This window comes from Protopterus annectens, chromosome 9.part0 (genome assembly GCF_019279795.1).
Source record: "Protopterus annectens isolate FY-2018-M chromosome 9.part0, PAN1.0, whole genome shotgun sequence".
Lineage (NCBI taxonomy): Eukaryota > Metazoa > Chordata > Ceratodontiformes > Protopteridae > Protopterus > Protopterus annectens.
The window spans coordinates 255,799,812-255,818,470 of NC_056743.1; the positions used below are offsets into that span (position 1 = coordinate 255,799,812).

Consider the following 18,659-nt stretch of genomic DNA (forward strand, 5'->3'; position numbering starts at 1 on the left):
CCCACTCCACAAGGGGGGAGCCACCACGGACCCCGGGAACTACCACCCCATTAGCCTGATGATCCTGGTCTGCAAGGCCATGGAACATATTATGGAACTTATAAACAAAGACATTGGTAATCTCCAAACTCTGGACCCCACCCAGTTGGGGTTTGTAAAAGGCAGATCATGTCTCCTAAACCTGATAGACTTCTTTGAAGCAGTCACCAAAGCCGTAGACAAGGGTAAGCCTATCTAGATCTTGCCAAGGCTTTCGACACCATCCCCCACTCTGGAATTATAGATAAACTCACTAAACTAGGTATAAATCCCTATGTCACAAGATGGGTTGCCAACTAGCTCACTGACAAAACCCACACTGTGAAAGTAGCAGACTTCAAATCCGACTTCAGACCAGTGACAAGTGGAGTACCACAGGGTTCAGTCCTGGGTCCTCTCCTGTTTTGCATCTACTTCTCTGAACAGGCTAACACAGAAGGTCTTTGGCTAACAAAGTTCACAGATGACTGCAAACTAGGAGTCATAATCGAAACTCCTAACAATGTGGACATCCTACAAAAGGGCCTCATTGAGACAGATGCCTGGTGTCAAAGCTATGGCGTCAAGCTCAATGCCAAAAAGTGCATTGTCATCTCCTTTGGTAAAAACTCTGTACCCATGAACTACAACATAGGCGGTAGTATACTTAACACCGAAAGTGTGATGAGACCTTGGGACACAGGTGGACAGTAGTCTCTCCTTTTATAATCACATCACCACAGTAGTCAGGAAATCCTTCTACGTGGCACACCTCATCACAAAAGGTTTCTCATCCAGAAAAAAAGAGGTCATTGTTCCCCTCTACTCATTAGATCCATTATAGAGTACAATGCCCCTTTTGGTATGTACCTCACAAGACATCTACAACAACTGGAAAGGCTGCAGAAATACCTCACAAAGAGGATTACCGGCCTCAAACAGATGCCCTACGCAGACCATCTCAAAGAATTCCAGCTTTACTCCGTCGCATATCGCCTACTCGGAGGTGATCTCTGCCTAACATACAAAGCTATGTCAAACCCAGAGCTGTTGGACATGCTCCACTTAAAGAAATCCCAATCCCTCCGAGCTACACACTCTAGGGACCTAAACCTTGTCACCACAATAAACAGAATATGCCTGAGGGATAGATTCCTGTCCCAGAGACTTCCCATACTCTGAAATAAACTACCTATCTATATCAAACAAAGCTCCTCATTAGCACTCTTCAAGATAAATCTTGATGATTGGATGGGAAATAGGAAATTCACCCTGGGGACCACCTCTGTGGCTCTGCTCGACAGTGGCACAGGAAAATAATTTTCTTGGGTGGCAAAAGCCAGGGTACCTTTTTGGCTGGGCTTGTATAGGCCCCAGGGCTGATAGCCTAGTACCTACCTATGAACCTAATTGTCATTACCTTTCTGATGTCAGGGTAATCCTATGGGCTAGGCTTGTAACGGCTCCAGGGCTATTAGCCTAGTACACACCCATGAACCTATTAACTAAAAAAGGTATACATATGTGCATGTCTTGATAACTACAGAATGAGGCTGAAGTAGTTTTGTCCACGCTGCTGTACTAGTCATCACAGACACCACTTAGAATGCCTTTCACTTGACCAGACAGAACTGTGTACTGAAAGGACCAATGCTTTCTGTCCGATTTTATCATTTTGGCTTTCTCATGGCTGAGTATGGAATAGCAAAATGGATAGCAGAGACATAAGAGCATGAATCTGCATTAACAAGACATTATGCTTGTTAGCCTATTATAATATGATGAATTAGTAAGCATGTTGTCAATAATCCTGCATTTATTATTTTTGCCTTTAAGCTGTAAATTATACAAGACAAACATATTTCTTACAAATCTGCAGCTTGTGGCCTTCTGCCTGTGTATGAAAAGAATGTGCTTAAAAAGAGGAAGCAGCCCTTTTTCACGGAAACATGGTTTAGATCCCAACAGACTGGGGAAGCTGGTGTGTAAAATGAAATGCCAATATAGCAATGTTTTGTATAAATGTTTCACACGACGCAAGAAACTATTTGCTACTTTTGATCACCATCATAAGATTTATAAAAAAGTGTCAGTTCAGTAGCTGCAAGTTTGTAGAAAGTACTGTTTCAAATGGTCATTATGCATCAGCAGACCCTCCTCATTATCCCTTAACTTCAGATGATGACAGGCTTTAATGGCAGAAATAAGATTCCTTTGGATACAAGTTTGTACCAAGTAGTCATTATCAACACTGATGCTCAACACCCCCCACCCCCTTCAAAATATGTATGTATGTATGTGTGAGTCAAATAATGAGACAGAGAGAAAAAGTGTTTTTTTTTTTTTTTAACAGAGTTTTGGTAATATTCTCTCTTTGCATTTGTTGGATTGGAACTTTACTTTTGGTCTCGGCTGCATTTTGGCACTGTCCTTAGAATATGCACTCAGTGCCCGATCCGGATCTGCTGCAAAAAGATTTCCAGTTCACTTACTAATAAAACTTTTCATAAACTCTTTGCAGTAGATTTTTCTGCATCCCCCGTTAACATTTTTTCACCAATTTTACTGACTGATGATGTTTTGCTGCACGATCATTGTATATTACAGAATTTCTCCACAGCATTTTCTTATTTTGCCTCTAAGATGTAGGGGGAACTTCTCATTTTTTACCAATTTTGTTAGTCAACATTTACTTGCAACTTTGCTAACAGTCCTGCCATACTAGAAGCCTGTTACGTTTGGCGAAGCTTCTCTTCCTACTGCCCATTTGCTACACTAACTGGTAAAGTTAACAAGACTGTTGATGTAGAAAATGTCACTCAACCATCCTTTTCAAGAAACTCAATGTCTAACCCTTCTCAGCATATTGGAATATAATGGCACACTTTTCAGCTTTTTTATAGAGTTCTACTTAGTTAATGTCATCTAATCAATACTCCACATATTTTTATAGTATTATAATAAATATCCACAAAATGATTTTAAACAAATATGTTTCAAATGAAAGTGGACAAAACATTTGGAACGTTCATTCATAGTAATGTCAATGCAGGCTTAAAAAAAATCCACCAAAACATCTCCTCTTACTGACATGGCCAGGCTATCATACTAAACTACTAGCATGACTAAAAACGAGCAGGTTTTCACATCGTCTTGTTAAAAAGTCTCAGAATGTCACTCTCTCTCTTTTTACATTTCTGCAAAGATACAAATCTAAACATTTAACTTACTTCACTTCTGCCTTTGTGTAATTTCACATAGCAGTTTCAGTGAACTCTGCTCCATAACCCCAGAATATTTTGCAATTGCATGCTGAACAGCTACACAAAATGTAAATGTTGTGAAGATCCTGGTTACACGTTAACTCCCAAGATAGTGGAGTAATATGAAGTTATTATCTGGATAATTCAGCAACTGAAATAAATATGATAATATACAAAATAAACTGTTTCCATAGTAACACGCAGCTTTCTTGCAATAGACTTGATTTTTTTGTTACAAGTTATTACATTTAGTTTTTCTTGCTAGCTGGGACACCAGCAAATCTCCCACTCCTATTAAAACATCTATTTTCTAAAACCTGAACATTAGCACGTTTCAAAATCAGTACTAAATCTCCAGCCTCTGCAATGAGGTCATGGTTTTATAAGTTTACCAATGCATTTTAAAATTAGGTAATGTAAGAAAACATTAATTTTTGAACCTGCAAAAATTATTTAATGATGTAGGAAGCTAAAGATTTTGCTCTATGACTGTAATCGGGTAAAGTAAAAGACCCCAGTAGTTTCCATTTGATAGCTAGCAATTAAACAATGAATTGTGTGTTTTTATTACATATCTCATGCTAGCAAAGATCACCAGTAAAAACACAATACTAATACATATTAAAGGAACAAATCTACACAACAGCACCACGGAAAGGAAGCCGCAGTTAATGTTTGCAGATTGTGTACACTCTCCCCACCTGCCAATTTATGTTCTTATAAATAACAAAAATATGAGTAATCTATCCTATTTTCTTGGTACAATTCTGCTATTATTTCTAAAAGAACTCATTTCATTGTGCAACACTTTTTTTGGATGAGCATTTGTTCTAAATGCTTCGTTGGTTACAAGCTTGTTGCTAAACCTATTAGGATTAAGAAGGCAAGGAAAAACTTATGTTTCATGAACTTTTTGTAGAGCACTTAATAGCCAATATAATCTGCGACTCAAGGGGGGACCATCAGAAACGTTACTTACTTGGTCAACATCCACTTAAACTCCATGATTTTACCTAGTTACACAGCGCCAGCTGAGAGGGAGGGGTAAAACACACTCCAAGCATGTGCCCATGACATTAACTGATAAAGCCAACTGTAGCCAAGGTGCTTAACTTTCAATAGTGGTTTACACATTTCTCATGAGCCACAAGTACTGTTCATATTCATCAGCAGAGACGGGAGAAAAAGGGAAGTGGGGCCAAAGGGTGGATGACAAATTCTGCTAACATCAGGCCCTTGCAGAAATGAGGGGCAATTCAGTGCTGTCACTCCCTACATATGCTAAAATTAGGGTATTACTAAACATGTGAAAAAGTGGGGAAATTAGAACCTCCCAAACAAAAATGTTCTTCAGCCTCCACACCAAACATGGGTCAGTGTTAGCCCTGTAGAAGCTAAACAATGGTTCTTGCAAACCCAATGGATAAGGAGTGGAACTGGGGGTCAGCTGCAGGGAAGGCAAATATAAGCATAGCTTACAGCTAGTGGTAGTAACTAGGTGCTCAGACTCCGAGCACTGCACCTTGCCCTGAAATACTATGACTACATTGTCCTTGAGTACAGGGAAGTGGTAGTCTGTCACGATCAAAGACAGAACAACATAACTTCTAACTTAAGTTGGGCAAATGATATAGATCAAGACAGCTGAAGCACCTGTCACTACAGTACTGCTACTTTCTGAGAAATGACTACTTCATTACACAAATGTAAAAAAGTAAGTGAAGGCAGCCACCTACAATTCTCAGAAAACACTTCTCTTCCACCCTTTTGCATAAGGCAGTGTCATTGTTTCTAATTTGGTCAGGTCTCTGTTGACAAAAATACAGAACTGCATATTAACATAAGGTGGCCAACATTTCTGAAAGAAAAAAAAAAAAAACAGTAAAGCAAAGATTAGAATACCAATACAATTTAAAGATTGATAGTTACTCTATACCAGTTTATGAAAGGCTACAATCTACTGCTGCTCCCCCAACCACACTCTGAGTATTGTGTATTATGTATGACACTTATGGTAGAGAAGCAGATTCTACTGAGCCAATGTCAAACCAAAGATCCATAAACAGTCAAGAATGAGGCAGGATCATAGACATTGGGGTAATATATATTCCAAAGCATTTCAATCATAAAGCATGCTGCACACTATGGGAAAAAAACATGCATGTAAATTTACTCATACAACAGTGATAATACAATGCACTACATATAAAATATATGTGCACATGACCACTCCACAAAAATTGTATGCTATTCTAAAAATGAAAAATAAGGAAGTATGTTCCACCCACAAGTTACGGAACCAAAATTCTAGCAGCAACAATTGTGTAAATTCTTATGAAAAAAAAGTCTAATTATCCCAATTCCAAACTACTATAATTTGGCACTTCTGTGGTGCATACTAACCTGCTACCACAACTACACTCCCTCCCCAAGCCAGATAACGGATTCAAAGGCGATTCCACTAATAGAAGCATTTGCTGGATTGGACTCCAACATTAAATTAACATGTTTCACTCATGTAACCTGCTCCATTGTCAGAGCACTACAGGACAAATCTCAAATTTCAAGATTTGTCCCCACCTCTAACTGCTGAAAACAGATAATCCAGAGGGCTAGAATGAAGTCTGGTATCAACCCGGTGACCCACAAGATGACAAAACTAACGATGAACACAGTATAAATGATTAGTCCAGATAAAATTCACTTTAGCTAGCAAATCTAGGAGACCTTCTCTCAGACACCCTCCTCCCTGGGAGAGGAAAAGACACACCTTGAAGTTTCAAGTAGTTTATTTAGTTAAGCAAGGAGACTGTCAGTCAAGCTTACTTCCCTTTAAGTAACTGACCCGGTATATGTAATTACAGACCATGGTGGGAGGACCAATGGTAGCTGACAGGTTGAAAATGTGACAGATTGGAGAGAAAAAACAAGGATCCAATCTCAAAACCTTAGAGCGAGTCCATTATTTAAATATTCCTGAAAGGCCGGTGATGGTTTACCAGCTCAGAAGTCTGTGGAACCTCAATTTTAGTTAAAATGTTTTATTTTTAAACTTCTTACAAAGCAAACAGGGCAACACACTACGCACTACCACTATATTTAAGAAACCACTTTTGCCTGAGCTACATCTGGTCCATCTAACAGAGTAGGTTATTGATCATTGAAACTGTCTGCTTTTACGAGGCTCGCACTATACTGTATTAGCCTGTTATGCAACATGTAAAATGAAAGGCTGTCTGCAGCAGTTTGCCTACTGTTGCTTAAAGCCAAGTATGAAAACTTGGCTACAGGACTTTTTTCCAATCTATCATATGTAATATAAGAGATCATGCCCCCTTTTAGAGAACTCAAACTCCTGCCATATAATAAAGGGTAATATTCAAGTTTGTTACAACAGATGCATTTTGCTAAATGCACTTGGCAAGCATATCCCATGTCGATCACAATTACACTTTTTTTACTTGCATTTGGTAATTCAACAGGTGAAGTTTGCTGTACAATATATTTTGTTATTTACTGAAACAGTCGAATTAGGCATAGATTCCATTTTAAGCAGAGGCCGATGAGGGAAGCTCCATAACAGAGCAGAACTTAACACAACCATGAAATTTATGGTAACAATTAACACTGAGAAAAAAAAACAGCAAATTTAAATAAGCACAGACTTGGGGGGCGACATATACTGCCATCTAGAGAAAAAAAAAAACCTCTGATCTGAAACAGAAAGGGGAGAAAATGATAAAGTATCATCAGTAGAGCAAGAGAGATGAACAAGATGAAGTAAATTCAAAGTGAGAGTTGGGACCATCTCTTACGATTTTTGCTGCATTAGGTTTAGTCTGTTCCTTAAGATTTGCAGTTTTCTGTAAAATCATTGAGGATTAACGTCACTAAATAAAAGCAGACATTTGAGTATCAGACTTCATAGTCTTTAAAAAAATGCACACCAATGCAAATATATTATTCTGGCAGCAAATCTGGGCACCTTGTTATAGCAGAACAAGCTTTGTTCTTAAGGTGGTCTTCATATTAGTAAGAACAGGACAGATTAGAGCAGAGTAGGAAAGAAGCACTTACAAATGCAACTGTGGAGGAGGTAGTGAAAAACCTTTTTGAGCTGTAAAGCATACCAAGTTTTCAGTTAGTTATTTTTATACATTTTTTGTACGTGCACATCAAATTTCAGTTAAGAGTTTACAATAACACACACCAGCACATAATGTGGAATAGCTTCTACTGTATTATTAGTAATTGCTTATACTGTATTACTACTAAAAGAAGACAATATGAAAGATTTGTTTAGGGGAGCAGATTTTTTTCCCATACACACAGGCACATTTCTTTCAGGTAAAAGACACAGCAACACCAAACTTACCAATAAGCAGCACTCCATTGAATTCACAAGTTCTAGAACACAACTTAGAACATCCAGGTCAGGAAAAAGTTAATAAAATTTTCCACCATTCTTTAATTATTCATATCACAATGGCACTGTACTTATCGAATACAACTCATTGTCTTTCCAAGACTTGGAAAGCAACAAACGACTACACCCAAAGCCAGTGTTGTACTTAGAATTAAGCATAAAGACTTCCTAGAATTTCTGCATAGTAGTAGAAATAGCTGGTTTACTTTTGTTTGTCACAATGTAAAACGTAAACAACTTATACTACAATTACAGCACACAAAAACAGCTTAAAGAATCACTATTTTTTCTTAAAAAATTATTAGAAAATAACATTTGTTAGCGTCTAAGCAGACTATCCACATTACACACAAAAAAATCATTTTTGCTACATCAGCCAAATACAATTTTTGAAACTAGTTTAATGTAGCTGCAGTACTATGGGACTACAGATTTGAACAGTTTTCTTCTTTCGGCTTTTCCCGGTTAGGGGTCGTCACAGCGGAACACCTATCCGCTCATGATTGGGAGTGGAGTTTTACGGTGTCCAGTTGTAATACTTCTTAGAAAATATCGTTAACAGACAAGTAAATATTATTCAACGTCCCACATGCATAATTCCTAGGGTTACAACGGTCTTTGAGCAGTTATGTCCTGCCAAATATTGTAAAAATGGCAAATGTCTTGAGATTTTAGAACAAAGTTATGTCCTATATTTTATGAAATAGCTGCGTAAAACAGTTATTCTGGATATAAAACACCTAAATATTATAAGAAACAGAATAAGCAACTAAAATGCTACACAAATAAGCTTTTATTTCGGCAAAAAAAATGAAGTTCTGTCCTTTGTACTGGCCGTGGGTATGTTTTGGCCTGGAAAATCTGACGTTTGTACCAACAATGTCCCACTTTTGGGGACATGAAAAGGTGGCAACCTTAACAATTCCTGGTTTGACAGAAGGCTGTGCATACTGGCTAAAACATATCTGGGCGGCGCAGTGGGGCAGCGGTTAACATTGTCACCTCACAGCAAGAGGTTCACCGGTGGAGTTTGCATGTTCTCCCTGTGTTCTCGTGGGTTTCCTCGGGGTACTCCGATTTCCTGCCACATTCCAAAGACATGCATCTGGAGCATTTCTCCCCGGGCATTCGTTGAAAACAGGCTCTGTGGAACCTAGTCGGACTTTCCCGGCCAACAAATGATAAATAAAAAAAATAATAATAAAACATATTTGCCATCCAAAATCCAGTTCAAGCACTCCTACTCTTTTAATGTATAATCAGAAACACTACAAGAATGCAACAGTACAATCAAGTACATGCAAAATGAAACATGTATATTACAACTTAAACACTAACAAAAATACAAAGGGATATGACAAACTGTATTAGCTTACGGGCTTCGCAAATTCCCGCGATTTCATAAGAATTAAAAATAAACAACGAAAACTCCATGTTACTGCTTCAATACAAAACAACTTATTTTAACAACGCGGCAAGTCAGGATGTACAATAGAATATAACATAATAAAACACTCAATGTACTGAAAATAAAGTCAATTCGTACTAAGATTCACAATAAATAACTATACAAATAAAACACACTTAACAATTACAGTAATTAAAATAAACCAAAGAAATGCGCAATAAAGTATAACTACTTTTAAACAGCAAATCAATAACATTAAAACGTATACAGATTCTAAACGCACTCAACCTTTCACAATTTTTAAAGCGCTCCTTTACAACTCAATCTGAAAGGTCCCCGTTGGCAAATTTCAGTTGCGTAGTTCTCTGTTCATTACGGACTTCTTTTTAATATTAAATTGCCAAAGCAGAAAAATATGCATGCATTTGAATGAAATTAGGGATGGAATTAACAGCACGCAAAATAGTGGCTTTCTTAATTTATTTTTTTTTATAGTTTTGTATTTCAGGACTTGACGAAGTCACCTCAAAACCAGGGACCTTCCAGTGTGCAGCAAAACAGCTATCTTTCATGTTACGGTTTTTAGAGCTCATGTTTCATCGTAGCTGTCTTGTGAAAGAGCCTGGCAGAGGTAATAGTTTATGTAAAAGTATTGATATATCACTTATGATCAGATAGAGTGTCCACGTTTTGTATGTTGCTTTTTTGTAGCTGATATGTTCCTTTGTGATAGTTGTTTGCGTAGTCTTCAGGCACGTTTCTCATTGTTCTTTTAAGTGGCAGAACAGTAGGCGCCTTATAATGCAAGCCCCATTCCCCGTGTAAAACCGCCCTAGTTCCTGTCTGTGTCCCTCATTAGCTCTGTGCGGCAGCAGCGGGGCGGAGCGGCTGCGTTTTATTCATTTATAAGTAAATATACACCAATTACCCCCTGGATTTACATTTATTTGAAAAGGTGAAAGTTTCTATTATTGAAGAAATAAAAATAAAACTATCTTAATCACCAAATGCGTAGTTGTTTCAGGAACAGATGTGTAGTGTTTTTAAATAATTGTTTTTAAGAATCAAAACTAATGAAATCCACGGACTGCGATGCTAATAAGCATACGTTTTGACAGCCTATAAATCGGAACTTTCTTTAAACCCCGCGTACTGCACGCTTATGACAAGAGTTGTCTGTTTACTGTCATTTTGTCGCTAGTTGAATGACGTAATTATTTAATGTTGGTGTCTGTATTTTACAGTATTATTTTACGGACTTTCTAATTGTTTTAGATGCCCTCAGCTACAGCCGGCGGCAAGACAGGCCAGATGTCAAATATTGACTCGGCACAGCCGTGTAAGTCTCAGCAGCCGCAACCGCCGAGCAGTACGGTGTCTGTCCAGACCGAGGCCATGAAACAAATTTTGGGTGTCATTGATAAGAAGCTACGAAACCTAGAAAAGAAAAAGGTAAATGTCTAGAAGATTGGGGATGAAGTTAAATAGATCTGTGCACAGTGAGGGTTGTAAATAAACTGCTATTCTGCCTTGACTGTGGGTTATGTCAGTATTTTTCTTTCTGGTTTATTTTATCGCTTTAGCTCGTTATTTTTATGGAATGTGGTTCCATGCATAGTGAGAAATCACAGTTTGCCAAGTTTGAGTATGTAAGTAAGTCTGTACTGGAGAGAGGAGTGAGGCCCTGTTTGGTGTAGAGTACCTATCTGTTCTGTTACTTTGGGTCTCCAGGAAGGGCACTTTGTACCTGTGCTGTGTTATAGATTGCATTGTTGTCGTTCAGTTGTTGAACAATTCTTTGTCCACTATTTTTCTAGTGTTTGAGAGAATGGGGCAGTACTTAGTGGGTTCCCGTTATTTTGTGAGCAGGGTTGAGTTTCAGGGTGGAGCCTCCATTTTACTCCTCTTTTGTTGAGGGGGGGTTATTTGGGTTGGGGTGAAAGGGTTGTACGAGTACAACTTGGTTGGCATCTGAACTTGCTGACATGTAAAAGGCTACTGTGCCTTTAAAAAGTACTTTTAGCCATCTTTGTTTCCTCGTCTTGAAAACTGTTTTTGTCCCATTCTTGTCTGTAGATTGCAGCGCTTGTCCTTGTTATTTTGATAATTAACGTGGGGTATTTGACTTTTTGTTAGGCTGGCGGGTGTGGTTTGCTTGTATGGGGAAATGAAACGATCATTTACTTTGATTTGATCCCGTTTCGTTTTGCAGTATTCGCTGCACATGGACAGTGAAACATGGCGGCGGTGTTAGTGCCTTTTTTAGCAATGGACTATGGTGTACAGTATAGTCGCAACCTAAGGGATGGGGGAAATCCTTAAAATACACATGGAAGCGTTTTTTATTTGTAGTTTGAGTGGTGTTGATGTCTGGATAAGCTGTAAAGACTCTGGGAGATGCTAACTTTATAGATGTGTTGGTAGTTTTACAGTCAGCAAATTAAGTTGGATCGTTAGGCGATGTTTACAGTTTTGATGGTTTTACAACACAGTACTTTTTTGTTTGTTTTTCGAGGAGGAGGAGGGGGCAGCAGCATAGTCTGGTAGTGAAGAAGGAACTTATGGATGTTCTGTGCTTGTATGTCATAATTGAAGTTCTGACTTTATTTTCTACTTTGGTTTTTATTGTAGAATACTAGTAAAACTGCTTTAATATCTTGTACTCAAAATTGTCAAGAATAGCAAATTTGTAATAGTCCTATTTGTGGCAGTGTTGTACATTAATTCCTGTTACATGCGTAACTTGCTTGGTGACTTCCTAAGACTTGTACATTACAGACTTTTGGTATGTAGCGTGCCTCCTGAGTTTATTATCAAAACCGTGGGGTTGAGTGGCTGCACTGTGCTGGGTCCACTACAAATTAACGTATATGTATTTATATAGATACCTTACATATACACAAATATATTTGCACTGCACACTGTTTGTTTGGCCTGTTGGTAGCTTTAAAGCTACACTATCCAGTTTACTTGGCTAACACGATAGGGGGAGCGTCTCTAGTTAGAACGTCCCGCAGACTGCGTACTTGCTCTGTGTTGAATACTCGCACTGTATCATCCCATATTTTTCAATTGGTTCTGATTTTTGCAGAATGTTTCCTCAGTTTTGCGCTGGCCTTAGTAATTGCTTTGATTTTATGGTAATTAATTGGGAATTGCAGTCAGTGATACCAGATATTAGAGTTTTTATACATTTTGTTCAGAAAATGCATGTTGATGAAAAAGCTGTTATAATGTGTGTGTGTGTGTATATATATAATATATACACACACCACTTTTTAATTTAACTGGAGTAGTCTTTAAAAGTCTGTGATTTGGGGCCTTTGCGACCCCCATCATTTTTTTGTTTTGTATTGAGTACAAAGAAGGTATAATCTGTAAATTGATAGTTTATCCCTCTTCTAAAAATATGCTTGCTCTTCAGTAAAGAGGGCTTGAAATAGCACATCTTAAGATTTGTTGTTGCAGAACAGTTGCTTCTTAATTTATTCTGTGAAAAGCTGGCACCTGATTTGTTTTTGAATGGTATAAAAGCAGCTCATAGCAGTTTAGATTCGTGCACACAACTAGTTAATTTTTGGTTACTGCCATTTAAAATTTCTCATTTTGATTATCATGGATTATGCAAAACTTCTAAAACACTTTTCATATTACACCTCTGTACGTCTGCAGCTTTATTTGGCACTTTATGTTGTCTGCCACACCTTTTTGTACATAGGTTATCCGACCTTGGATGATGGTTTAAACGTTTAAAGTTATGTTGAAAGAAGTGTCATTTTAATGTAGCCTTTTGGGCCAGTGAAAGTATGAATGATACTGATTTGGGTTAAAAGTTTTCTCTTGTTGTCCTTCATAACTTAAGTTTGATTTCTTGTTCTCTTTTTGGTCAGACTGTGTTTGCTTCACTTTTCCTTTACCCTCTTGATAGTTGTAGGAGTTATATGCACATGTTCTGTTTTGGTATGTTGACCAGTGTATGTATAACTGGAGGATGCTGTCTCTGCTGTTAAGACAGCAGATGCCTGCAGGAGGTATTGTAGGTGGTAATTGTGCTCTTTGTCGACTAAAGGCTTCTTGAGAAGAATGTTTACGAACCTATTTCCTTTGAGATAAATTTTCTTAAAAAGAAATGCAGATCGACATGCATCTTTAATGTCCTACCAAAAGTGTGGGATGTGAGTGTGTTGGCAGTTTGCAGGATTGCATCTTTAGACTTGTGTATTCATGTGTTTTTGTTAATCGTCATAGTCTTTGCTTCATGGGTAACTTGCATTCTCGTAAAGTGCTTGAAAAATGTTAAGTGTTCTAAACAGGTTGCTATGGTCTTTCTGACTGACCCATTGCGTCATTTTAACTTTTGCTTTTGTTAATGTAAGCAATACATATTACTGTGTACAATGATGAGTGGTGATATTCAGTATAAAGTTGTGCCACTTGTATGTGTATGTGTGTGTGTATGTGTGTATATATATATATATATATATATATATATATATATATATATATATATATATATATATATATATATATATATATAGTGTGTGTGTGTGTGTATATATATATATATATATATATATAATGTGTGTGTGTGTAATATATATATATATATATATATATATATATATATATATATATATATATATATATATATATATAATTCATCCCATTGCACCAATTTCACTCTTTTTTGTTTTCCACCTGTGTGTTCACATTCTGGGATTAATGTGCAATAAAAAAGCATGCTAAAAATAAAAGAATAGTTACTGTAATAGAAAAAATGATTTATGAAAGTAGTTGGCAAAAACATTATGTACAGTTATTTACTTCAGTTATAGTAGCAACATGTTAGGAGTTGGCGAAGAGATGATGTAGTGAAAATGAATGGCAGTATGAGTTAGAGGCTATGTTATGTGACCTAAAGCAGAGAATTCAAAAGCAGCTTGTGCTGTGAAATGTTAAAGTTGTGCCTAAAAAGATTAATTAGGGAGGTCTTTAAGATTTCAAGGAAAATCTTTCCAGAGCTTGAGACCAAGGGTAGAAAGTGAGTGGTTAGAGCCCTGAAATCTGGTCTTAGGTGCTTGCAAGAGAGCCAGAGTGCCTTTGCGGTCTAAGGTTATATAACTGAGGCAGTCTTAAGTAGTTAGAGGAAAGAGAAAGGCAGAAGTTTTCTTTAAGGAGCTGGAAAAGTTGGAAGATAAGCAGTAGGTTGGCCTTTTGCTGAACTGGCAACCAGCTGGCTTTAGCTAGTGTAAGATGGTGGTGCTCGTACTTTGGGAAAGGGGTAATGAAGTAGTAGATGGAGTTTGGGGATTTGTTTTGTTGGCAGTAGAGTTTCTTTTGGAGGTGGATGCTACAAGAGGTAGGTAGTACTAGAGTATAGGAGGAGATTGAGTGCACAAAATCAAAAAGGTAGGTAGAAAAATGGTGTGAGAAGTATTAAGTTTGTAAAATGGGCTGACTAGTGCATGCTTTTTTAATAAGGGGAAGCTATACCTATAAGTGAGAGTGCTCTTATGTAAAACTGTAGGAAGTGTTTATAATCTGGAACCCCTCCACTGCCTTTTTTAAAAAGCTATTAATCTGCTCATAACGTCTGCCGCAGGATGGTGTTAGTAAGCTAGCAGCACATTGAGACACCAGAACAACTTTTTGGACCTGCTTGGGTTTGAAACCTTGCGACTATTACCAAATTGGTGAATTATAAAAGAACCAGATAAAAAGTAACACCATAGGGATAGAAAGAAACACTGATCCATATTATTAAAGAGCCAGTGCTATTATTATGTTCAGATGCTCATAAGTTTACAATCAGTGTTGTTAGTGTTATCTTTTATGGCGCTTATATATTTTTTAAAATTTTTATAGCATTTGAAACAATAGGTTTTAAAGTCGTCAGTTGCTTGCATCTGCAGAGATTCAGTAGTTTGATACGTCTATATGTATTTATTTATTTTTTTTTTTCCATGTTCTAGCAAATGATTATAGAAGTTCTAGCTGTCTTGGAATACCTAGCTGTCACTTAATACTGCATAGTCATTAATCTAATAAAGAAACTGCTTTGCTCCATTCGCATGTTTGTGTAATTGTTTATGGTGCATGTACATGTTTTGCTTTAAGTCTCACAACAGTGGCTATCGTGTGTTTAGTTACTGACTGTACAGCTGCTTAATGTTTGAATCTATGTTGAATGAGTAATGTTGAATCTACAGCTTTTCAGTCCCGCTGGTTACGGTATATAATTGTATAGGAGATAGTAATTTGCAGGCAAAGTGGTCTGCATACTGTTTTAACAGTGGTGCATTTAAAATGCCTGCTTTTTGCATTTCAGTATCCTTTTACTTTGAGTATCCTTGTACAGCACTGTGTGAGGCAATGTGCATGAATGTGAAACCTAGTTTTAATATTCTTCTTGTAACATACTGTCTCTGTTTCATTCTCTGCTGTCTTCTCTAAAACTAAAGCTGTCCCTCTCTGACCCCCCACTTCACTGTCCCACTTCCATATCTCTCTGGTCCCTACTCAAACCTTACATTTCACACTAATTAAGACTTTTTTTTTTCTTCTGATCATTTTTTCATTCTTCTCTTTCTAGGCAATGCAGCTTAACCAATAGTGCGGACTTCCATCTGCCTAGTCTGCTGTGATAATTGCCGTCTTTACTCAGAAAAACAAAAGAACTACAAAACTGCTTCCCTCTGTTTTTAATGTATGTAATCTTGTGTTAATGTTACTGCAGCTTACGTGTTTAAATTGCAGCTGTAGCACACCACTGAACCCAACCCTACCCTCCTCCTGCGATCTTTCTTTCCTGACATTTACCATTTAACTACTTGTTCTTTTTTATTCCACCAGCTATTACTATACTTTACTCCCTTGTCCCAACTCTTTCTTCTACCCATACCTTTATTATCCCGGCTATTTCTCAGATAAAAAACTTAGGCTTACCAGCAACTAAACCTAGTACAGCTTCTTTGATTTTTTTTTTCACTTGTATTCTATTGGCTTTCCCTTCTATCTGCTCCAGCCCAATCTGTTCACCCTCGCTACTCTTGGGCTTGCACCGCTCCCCTGCCCTACCCCCATTCCCACCCATCTCAAAGTGCATTACATTTATAGCTGACACAGTTCTTCCTCTCCCATTTACCATCTCCTCTTCCTCCCCCAACCAATTTACTCTCCTTTTCCCTCCCTAGCACAACTCGTCAATCAACATTTCCCCTGCTAAGCAAACCTCTCCTACACTCCTCCCACGCACATAATACAATTACTCTTGTATACTTTCCTTTTTCCACACATTACCCATTATACACAGTACCTTCTAAGTCAGTCAGTGCTCTAAATCCCTCACTGACTAGCTTTTCCACTAAATATAAACCCCTTTTTTAACACTTTATCTTGACACTCTTGACTGTATTGATGTGCTCACTTTTTTTTCCTTTTTCCAACTGACCCCCCCCCCAGCTCACCTCTTCACTACACCTCACTAACACATGTCTTCACCTAGAACACTCTGCAGCCTCTAGACCTGTACTTTCACTTCCCTGTCTTTCCACTCTTCTAAATTTCCACATCACTAAGATTCTTCACATCCCCAACATGTTTCTCAGCATATTTTCTGCTGTACTACCTCTCCTTATAGTCCAATCAATACCCTAAATTTTTCTCCAACCTTCACTGTTGACCTACAAACCCAGTACCCATTCACCATATCTCCCTCACAATTTGCCACCAATTCACTACTACCCAGAATCAAAACGTCCCTCCTCCCATTTTCCCTAAAAACTAAACATAAATATCAGTTCCAGTTTACTCTATCCCTGCAATACCTTATTCCTTTCAGATGACGTGCACCCTACCTCAGGCCCCCTGTCCAACTCTACGTCTAATAACTAGCATGCCTCCCATCTATCTTTTTTAGTATACACAGCATTCTTCACACAAATCAGTGAATTCCATGGATGCATGGACAAAGACTCCTGACATAACTCTGATACTTGGCTCAAACATTGCATCTTTATACAAAAAGATTTTTTGTCCTGGGACCCCTACTCTTTATTTTCACCAATAATCTAGCCTCCACAACACATAGCACACATACAATATGCAAATGACTCGACCATCATCTGCACAGCCCACTCCCTACCAGAACTGCAAAAAGTCACACAGGAAGCATTTTCTTCTGTTGAAACTTGGTTATCCGATGCCCAGCTAATACTCAACCCTAACAAAACAAAATGACTAATCTTCCAACCCACCAAATTTACCCTAGACAGCTCTCACTTTAACATCCCAGCAAAAGACAACACCACCATTCATCCAAATTACTAGGAGGGGAAATAGACAATAAACTGAACTTTGACATTCACATTTCCAGGACCATTTAAAAAAGTGCACAAAAAACTAGGAGCATTATATAGAAATCAGCAACTACTTACCAAAGCGGCTAAAAGTTTGGTAGTATGTCACCATATTTTAAAATTGTACTATGTTCTATAGCCGTTTTACATCTGTTTTCTTCTTGTCTTGCGTCCTTAACTGGACTAATGTCTATACAGTTAAAAAACACAGCATTTGAATATAATGTTGTGACTTTTGTCTTTTCCCGGTCCGCTAATGATTGGCAGTTGATTTTTACGTACCGAGTTGCCAGCCCTGACGCACAACCTGCAATGAAGGTACGCCCATTCACGCATGTTTCCATGCAGAAGACGCTCTGATAGTCTAACCGACAGTGTCTTACTGGGAGGCGACAATGCTACCGCGGCACCACAGTGCAAATAATAATGTGGAGCTTTTCACCCTGGGCCTCCACTGAAAATGAACCTGTGTCCAGTCAGACTCTCCCAGTCAACAAATGTTTAAGTAAATTTAAGTGTATATATATATATATATATATATACTCTCTCTCTCTCTCTCTCTATATATATATATATATATATATATATATATATATATATATATATATATATATATATATATATATATATAGATAGATGTATAGATATATATATTAATTTATTTATATATATATATATATATATATATATATATATAAAATGTGTGTGTACACACACACACACCCCTGTTGGACATTATTCCTATACTAGAGCACATTCTCTTGTAGTTCACACAGTATACCCAACAAAACTCCTCTACTAGGAGATGTCGACATTAGTTGGCTATCCCTAACCTCTAATTCCCCTAGCTCTTGCTTTAACGTACTTGGCTTCTCACAACTTATCCCATTTCAACAAACCAAAGTGCACCAGTGTTATAGACTGGATACTAGTTTCCAGTCCGGATTTATACCACCACCCAAAATCTCTACCAGATTCCATTAGTGACCACTGTCCTGTCTGCATACAAAGATCCCCCCCCCCCACCATCAAAGGCCCGCAGATTCAAAGATTGCTGTAGCCTCTTAAAACTCCACAGTGGTATAGTTAATGCACACTTCTCCATAAACTGGTCCTTCTAGCATACCTACCTTTGATGCAGTGCTAAAGTTCAACATTTTTCTAAACATACTTGACTCTAATTTTCC

General features: G+C 37.8%; 1 protein-coding gene and 1 long non-coding RNA gene across 8 annotated transcripts in view; both read left to right on the forward strand.

Moving 5' to 3' along the window:
• Window positions 1-9,930: 9,930 nt before the first annotated feature.
• The window catches only part of CAPRIN1 (cell cycle associated protein 1), a 2,078,829-nt gene continuing 2,070,100 nt past the window's right edge, over window positions 9,931-18,659 (forward strand). For 4 of the 7 annotated variants that reach the window (XM_044082838.1, XM_044082839.1, XM_044082842.1 and 1 more), the window contains exons 1-2: window positions 9,931-10,070; window positions 10,391-10,567. In XM_044082838.1, the coding sequence (XP_043938773.1) occupies window positions 10,391-10,567 (177 nt within the window). In that variant the 5' untranslated portion in view covers window positions 9,931-10,070. The remainder of the gene's footprint in view (window positions 10,071-10,390; window positions 10,568-18,659) is intronic. The other 3 variants (XM_044082844.1, XM_044082841.1, XM_044082843.1) reach the window with 1 other exon arrangement.
• Window positions 11,063-18,659, forward strand: part of LOC122811174 — a 145,270-nt gene continuing 137,673 nt past the window's right edge. Inside the window, exon 1 of the long non-coding RNA XR_006366221.1 lies at window positions 11,063-11,128. This is a non-coding gene — a long non-coding RNA (uncharacterized LOC122811174). The remainder of the gene's footprint in view (window positions 11,129-18,659) is intronic.